The following is an 8,026-nucleotide window of genomic DNA, read 5'->3' as shown; positions in this document are numbered from 1 at the left end:
TGAATTTAAAACTAGTAGAAGGAAGAAAACAAGATTCATTTGAGTGAAAAAATGAAATAGAAAATGGAAATAAAATTGGTGTGTCCATGAAATTAAAAGTTCTTGGAAAAGATAAAATTGCAAAGGTTTAGATAAACTGAAAAGAAAAAAAATAAGAATATGCCAATTGCAAAATATAAATAGAAATTGGGATCATTGCTAGATATTGCACATATTAAAACAATTATGGTCAAATACTATGAAAAACTCTATGTTAATTATCTAGATAATCTATTAATGAACAAATTCCTAGAAGCACACATCTTACCTAAATTGACTCAAGAAGAAATAGAAGATCTCCACAAAAATATAAAAAATTAAGTCTTTCAATCAATAATCAAAAAACTCAAAATAAAAAGAATTTCAGTACCATGCAACTTCAAAGTTGAATTCTATCAAACATTCAAAGAAGAATTAATTCCAGTATTTCTCAAACACTTCCAAATTGAAGACAAAGGATATCTTCCCAACTCATTCTATGAGGGTAATGCTAATGTGATACAAAAACTACCTAAAGACTTAAAAAGGAAAGAAAATCTAGGATCAGTTTCTTTTTTTAAAGTAGCTGCAAAAACCATAAAAAACTTAGTGTATTAAATCCAACAGAATATTGAAATAATTGTCCTCCCTGACCAAACAATATTTATCCCAGGATGCAAGGGTTTTCAACTTAATGAAATCAATGAGAAAAGTAGAACAAATAGCGTAATCAAGGGGAAAATCACTTGAAAACCTCTGTTCATTCAGAAATTGCATTAGACAGAATCCAATGAACTTTCACAATAAAAATGCTCAGAAAAAATAAGAATGATGGGTAAAGTCTTCAATATGTTAAAAGTCACATATATATATATATGTTCATATTTTATATACACAAACATATAAAAAAATGTGTATATATATACACCTAATCCTATACTCAATGCTGAAAAAGTGAAAAAATTCCCCATGAGTACTGCTGCAAGACAAGCATATCTGCTTTCATTCTTGCTACACAGTATTGTAGTGGAAATAACTGTCAAAGAAATTATGCACTAATCCTTTTAAAAATGCATCTAAATTGGACAGGAAGAAGGAAACAATTTGAATTCAGTGATGACATGATCCTTTATATAGAAAGTAACCAAACTTCCACAAGGAAATTTCTAGAACTCATATTAAATATAGCAAAATGCAAGCCATGAGATTAACACACAAGAATGAGTTGTATTGCATTCACTACCAAATAATATTCCCAAGTAGAAATTTTTTTTTAATTCACAATAATATGTAAACAAATAAAATAACTAGAAATTGTTTTACCTAAAGAAATGAAAGACATATACTGAAAGCTACAAAATACTCCTGCAAGAAATTTAAAAAAAACAAAAACAAAAACCACACACCTAAGTAAATGGAAAGACAACCTGTGATCATGGACAGGAAAAATTAAAATTATTAAGATGCCAATGCTCTTCAGTGCTTGGAATTAATCTCTGAGTTCCATGGAGGCTCATCTCTGGGAGTCGAGTCCTATACCATGGGTTGGGGGAGGTAGTGCATTTATACACTAAGTATGTCTTACAGGGAGGCCACATTTGAGCAAAATGGAGGTTTTGAGTAGGTAACACTTAGCCAGTTTCTAATACTAGGCTATGTTCCAATTTCACCAGAAAATGTTCAAAATTACAATAATCAATATCAGAGTCCAGGAAAAATTGTAGGTCTTCCATCACTAGGCGCTGCCCTTGTAATCAGGGAATGCTTGAAGTTTTATTAAAGAATGTAGCAGTACTCCCTAGGGTGGGAATTAAATATTCTTTTGGTGAATATGTGGGTCTCCAGACACCAAGACAATGAGCCTTGAACACTGGAGCATATTGATATGCATTAGAGGCATGCTCACGTCTCTGCCTTCCTTATACCCCCCCATTACCTACACCCCCATTAGTGATCCTTCCCTGCCATATATGTGACACTTCTGATCCAAATCCCCACCAAAACCAAAGCCAATAAAACATATAAAATAAAAAAGAAACTGAAATATTTTTAAAAATAAATAAAATCAAAAGAATTTTAAAAATCAAAATAATATTTTTCAGACACTGTATTTCATCACGGTAAGATTTGATGCTTTATATGTACAGTAACAATTTCTTCCTTATATGCCTTATATGCCTCCAGTTCCCTTTATAAAACTTTATTTTCAAAGAAAATTCACAATACAGAAAAGTCACAGAGAAGTTATAGGACATTCCCATATTCCCCATAAAGAGACCTTGGGCAAATGTGGGAAATGTTCAGAACAATTAAATTTTTATGGCTAAGAGTTTTCAATATGAGTCAGCAGATCATTCATAGGTTCCACTTATTCATGTCTTAACAGGATCTCTTTAGTTGCCAGAGAAAACGGTGTCTCAGTGGGATTCCTGAGTGCTTTAGACATCCAGACACTATAAACAATACAGGCAAACACAAGAATTCAGCACCATCTCAGTCGGCCTTACTCTGGATTATGCTCCCCAGTGTAACAGGCTTTGACACATTTCTAGTTTCCATACACATGGCTTTCCTACCCCTATTATTTGATCCTATAATAAGCATTATACTTTTAAAATATAGGTCCCAAAGACAAATCTTTGGTCTTTTCATGTGCCAGGTGAGCCCTGAATCTCAGCAGAGTTACATTACTACTCTCCAGTTCACAGAATTCATCCAGGAAAACTAAAGAGGGAAAATGTCCATTTAAAGAATCACAGATTGTCAACAACTGCAAGCAAGATAGTTCCATCCTTCTGTCCCATGGGACCTAAGCACCTGCTCGGTTAGAAAGAGTCAGTATCACTATCACAATATCCTCAAGTTTGGGGAATGGACAATGGTCTAAAATAGACTTGGTATTATTCTATTATAGACTTACTACTATTCTAGCAAAGGATGAACTTTTATCATTGATGTAATGGCTGTGGCCACCAGAGATTCTGATGGGAATGGGACGGAATAAAAGGCGTAGCTTTGAGGCATTTTGGGACACTGGATTGTCCTGCATGACATTTCAGTGATAGATACAGGCCATTATATATTTTGTCATAATCTTCAAAATTGTGTGGAGCAGAGTAAAAACTATAATATAAACTATAGTTCATATTTAGTAACAATGCTGCAATATGTGTTCATCAATTGTAACAAATGTACCACATTAATGAAAGATGATGTTAATATGGAGAAGTGTGGGAGGGGGAGGTGGTGGATAGATGAGAATCTCCTGGTTGTTGTTTTTTTATTGTAACTTTTTTGAAACGTAAAGCTTCTTTAAAAAGACAAATACAAAAAAAAAATCCAACAATAGGTAATAGTAGTATTTTAATATTTTCATTAGTTGTAACAAATGTACCATAACAATACTAAGAATCATTAAAATGGGGTTAGAAAGGGTAGGGTATTTTTCTTTTGTATTACTGCAAATATTGTAAAAGTTATTGTGGTGATGAATGCGAAATTATATGATTAAACAGTCACAGATTGTACACTATGGAAAGATTCTATGGTGTATGAATAAAACTTTAAAAAAAATGCCAATACTACTTATAGTGATCTGTAAGTTTAATGTAATCCCTATCAAAATCCCAGGAGCATAAAGGAAGAATTAGAAAATCCAACCTTCATTCATAAAGAAGTAGAATTCACCAGGACAACTGAAACCCCTTAGGGTGTTATATTTGCACACTTCTCTCTTGGCTTGTTTAGACTCTGAACTGTTTGGCAGGGAAACACAGTACCTTATTCTTCTCTTCACTGCCAGATAGTAGTTGAAGCTTTACCATATCATATTGCTGAACGAATATTCATCGAATGTCTGAGAAAACAATATATTGTATGAGTTGAACAGATATTGGTAATTATGGGAGAGAAGAAGCAATTGGTCAAGAGGAAATCCTCTTGAGAAATGGTGGTTCCGTTTATAAGCAGAAACTTCAGAGGAGACGGTTTGGAAACCCAAGAAATTTTAGTCTATCCAGAATCTTTCTCCAGAAATAGAAATAGGGAAATCATTTTCGGAAACCTGGCAAAACTAGAGACTGACCTAAAGAGATATGACCTCCTGGGAAGTAGGTGTCCACTGGGATAAGAGAGGAAATGGAGTTCCAAAGCTGTCAAATAGGTCAAAATTTCAAAAGTTTTCCTTACAATTTTCTTTCTTCCCTCCAGATGACTAAATATCACAGGGAATATTGAGACAAAAGAATATTTCACTAATGTGGCTCTTGGGAATGGAATCCCTAATTGCTTGTAAACTCTAAAAGATTCCCCTTCCTTATATCAAATATATTTTTCTAATCTCTGATGAAGCAAAAACACAATTTGTCTTCTAGAAACCTCATGAGTGATTCCATCTCTCTTTTCTTCCTGAGAGCAGAACTTCCAACTTCATTCATAATTCACACAAGAATCTACATTTGTGAACTCAGACCCTGCCTCGATAATTTCAAAGTGAGTTACAGAATTTCACAGGTGCTGGGGAATGTATTTTGGGTCCATGATCCCATTTTTTTCTAGTAACTTTTAGTGAATCAACAGATAATGCCTGTAAGGAAAACTTAACATACACCATCCCAATTAAAATGTCATAGTGGAAATAGTGGATACACTAGATATCTCTTTTTACCAAGTTGCCTCCCTTAGCCTTAGCTCTCACACTTGGGTTGTCTCTCTCTCAGCAGCATTTTTCCTTGATTCACTCATTCTTCCTTCTCTACAATTGTTGAAAGTATTTTTCATTGCATTCTTTCTTTTTTTTAATACCCTCCCCCTTGTGGTTTTTGTATACTATCTGCTCTCTGTGTCCTTTTGCTATGCATTCTTCTGTGTCAATATTTATTTAATTTATTTCCTCTCAACCCATTCAGCTCACTTGCTCTGATCTCTCTCTCCATTTGCTGCACAATCTTCTGTGTTTTTGCTTGTCTCCCTTTTACGTGTTATTATATCACCTTGCTGAGCAAGTGCTCGGCTGGCCAGGTGGCTCTCTGCCATGTGTAGGTAAACCTGCCTTCACAAAGAGGCCCTGGGATGCAAAACCAGGGCCTCGCATATTGTAGATGGGAGCCCAGCTGATTAAGCCACAGCTGCTTCCCCTTCATTCATTTTTTTTTCCTTTGGTCATTCAACAAATGTTTAGTAGTCAGTTACTTCATAAAAAGGTCTAAATATTTTTTTTGGAATAAAGAAATGGATAATATTTTGTTCTTCATATTAAAGAAATTGTATCCAAATGGGGTAATTGACATAGAAATGAGTATATCCAATATTTAGACATGGCTCTGAAATTCTGGTTTACTGGGTCGAAAAGTATGGTCTCATCCCGTGGAGACTAGGGAAGGCTTAACAAGGGAGCTAATGATTGTACTGTGCTTTGAGAGAGGATTTGGAGTAATTCCAGGAGGAGAAAGTGGTAGAAGTAAACCAAGGCAATAGGGACACAAATGTGCAATCAATATAACAATAGGATATGTGCAAGATTTGGTGAGGTTTTAAAATAGTTCTTGAGTTTGGATGAAAAATGAGGGCAGGGATGTAAAAAGGGGAAAATGAGCCTGGCCAGGTTGGCAACAGCCAGATAATAGAGATCCTTGAGTTTTGTCCACAAGATAGATATTTATGTTTGGATTAATTGGAAAGTCAGTGCTGGCTTAGAGATGTGTAATGATCATGAAAATTGCCCTAAGTTAAGTTCCCTCTGGGCCAATGTGACTATCACTGTTGTTAATACCCCACATTGATGATGAGGGATGAAAAATTGCACAGTTGATTTGGGAAAGGTGTGGGGAGTGAATCTGTGTGTGATTGAATCATAATGTTTAAAATAGTGGCTTTTAAATCTAGGCACAATGCTTGTCATTATATATTCATTATTTTATTTAATTATTTTCAGTTACTTTATGAAATCAGTGTCACTGTTGTGATTCAATTGATGAAGAATGTGAGAATTAGAACAATGTGCTATTCTTGTACATGTCATTTCATTGTATCTGGATTGAATCTTGAAATTCAATGTTTCAGGAGTAATAGAGTAATAAATTTATCTATTAGAACAGTGTTAGATTTACAGAAAAATTGCAAGGATTTTAGAGATAGCTTCTGAGAACTTCTCACCATCTTTCTCTGTTCTTCACATCACCCATCCAAAATAATTCCTTGTAGTTACTTGTCATAAATTCTTAATCTATTTGTGACTGAGATAGCTTCTCAGGTGCTCCTCATTTTTGATGACCTGTATACTTTTGAGGAGTGGAGGTCAGGGGTATTGTAAAGTATCCCTCAATTACAGTTTTCTGATGATCTGATGTTTTTTGAGGAAGACACCAGAGATAAAATTCCATTTTATCACATTGTATCCAGGGTGCGGCTTACCAGTACGACTTATCATTCTTGATGTTTAGGTTGATCAACAGTGTTTTGAAGTCCCTTCAGTATAAAGTTCCTTATTTATAAGCCTTTCCATATATCACCTTTGCAATGAAGCCACTAGTTGAAGCCCACACTTCAGATTGGGGATTTATTCTCCATGTTCTTGAGAGAGCAATATCTACATAAACTATTGAAATCCTCTGCTTAAGTGATTTGCCTCTTGTTATGTATAAAAATATAATCTTAATTTGCTTACAAAACAAATCATTACATTTATTATATTTTTATGATTTCTGTTCGTGGCTAAATTTGCATTATTCTGATATCTCTTCCAGGGATTCCATCATCTACATGGAAACAGAAAACCAAACATGTGTCTTAGAATTTGTACTTCTGGGGCTGTCAGAAGATACAGGAGTGCAGCCCCTCCTCTTTGGACTGTTCCTGTTGATGTACCTGGTTACCCTCACAGGGAACCTGCTCATCATCCTGGCCATCATCTCAGACTCCCACCTCCACACACCCATGTACATCTTCCTCTCTAACCTGTCTTTTACAGATATCTGTTTCACCTCCACCACTGTCCCAAAGATGCTGTTGAACATCCAGACAGAAAGAAAAATCATAACTTTTGAAAACTGCATCAGACAGATATTTTTGTACATACTTTTTGGACAAATAGATACCGCCCTCTTGACTGTGATGGCCTATGACCGCTTCGTGGCCATCTGTCAACCACTGCACTATATGGTCATCATGAACCCCCGGCTCTGTGGCCTCCTGCTACTGGCATCCTGGTTATTCAGTGTTTTGTATTCCCTTTTACAATGCCTAATGGTTTTGCGATTGTCTTTTTGTACAAAGTTGGAAATCCCCCACTTTTTCTGTGAACTTAATCAGGTAATCCGACTTGCTTGTTCTGACACCTTCCTAAATGACCTAGTGATGTATTTTGCATCTGGACTTCTGGGTTTTATTCCACTCACTGGGATCCTTTTCTCTTACTCTAAAATTATATCCTCCATTTTGAGAATTTCAACAACTGAGGGCAAGCATAAAGCATTTTCTACCTGTGGGTCTCACCTCTCAGTGGTGACCTTGTTTTATGGTACAGGTCTTGGAGTGCATCTTAGCTCTACTGCTTCTCAAAACTCAAGGACAAATGCAATAGCCTCAGTGATGTACACGGTGGTCATTCCTATGCTGAACCCCTTTATCTACAGTCTTAGAAATAAGGACATAAAGCAGGCCTTTAAAAAGCTGAGACACATTCTCTCTATAAAAGGATTCTTTTCCCAAGTTTAGAAAATTGCTCATGATTAATAGAGGCCAAAAATTGGGAGATACAAATATAAAATCTTTGTAAGTGAATAGAGATATAATCTGTTATTTGACTCATATCAGAACTCTATTTCTGTAATTTTTTTTTCTATAAAGAACACCTGTTTCTTTTTTTTTTAAATTATTTTACATCATGTGATCTTTCTTATTTTATTTCCTGGAATCAGTATTGAAGGCAGAAACAACTGCCTGGATTTTCAATAATGAAAGGTTCCATACATGTAAATCTCTCTCCATATATATAATTATAGCAGGATTT

At 35.1% G+C, this 8,026-nt stretch overlaps 1 protein-coding gene across 1 annotated transcript; it reads left to right on the top strand.

Moving 5' to 3' along the window:
* Window positions 1–6,777: 6,777 nt before the first annotated feature.
* LOC101418213 (olfactory receptor 7A17-like) lies at window positions 6,778–7,731 on the top strand. Its single transcript, XM_004482137.2, has one exon. It carries the CDS (start codon window positions 6,778–6,780, stop codon window positions 7,729–7,731), a length of 954 nt encoding a protein of 317 aa, XP_004482194.2.
* The last annotated feature ends 295 nt before the right edge of the window (window positions 7,732–8,026 follow it).

This window comes from Dasypus novemcinctus, chromosome 30, assembly GCF_030445035.2.
Source record: "Dasypus novemcinctus isolate mDasNov1 chromosome 30, mDasNov1.1.hap2, whole genome shotgun sequence".
Lineage (NCBI taxonomy): Eukaryota > Metazoa > Chordata > Mammalia > Cingulata > Dasypodidae > Dasypus > Dasypus novemcinctus.
This window is presented reverse-complemented; position numbering and strand designations above follow the sequence as displayed.

Coding starts and splice junctions, on each gene's coding strand:
- LOC101418213 (XM_004482137.2), top strand. CDS start 6,778: ATGGAAACAGAAAACCAAACATGTGTCTTAGAATTTGTACTTCTGGGG.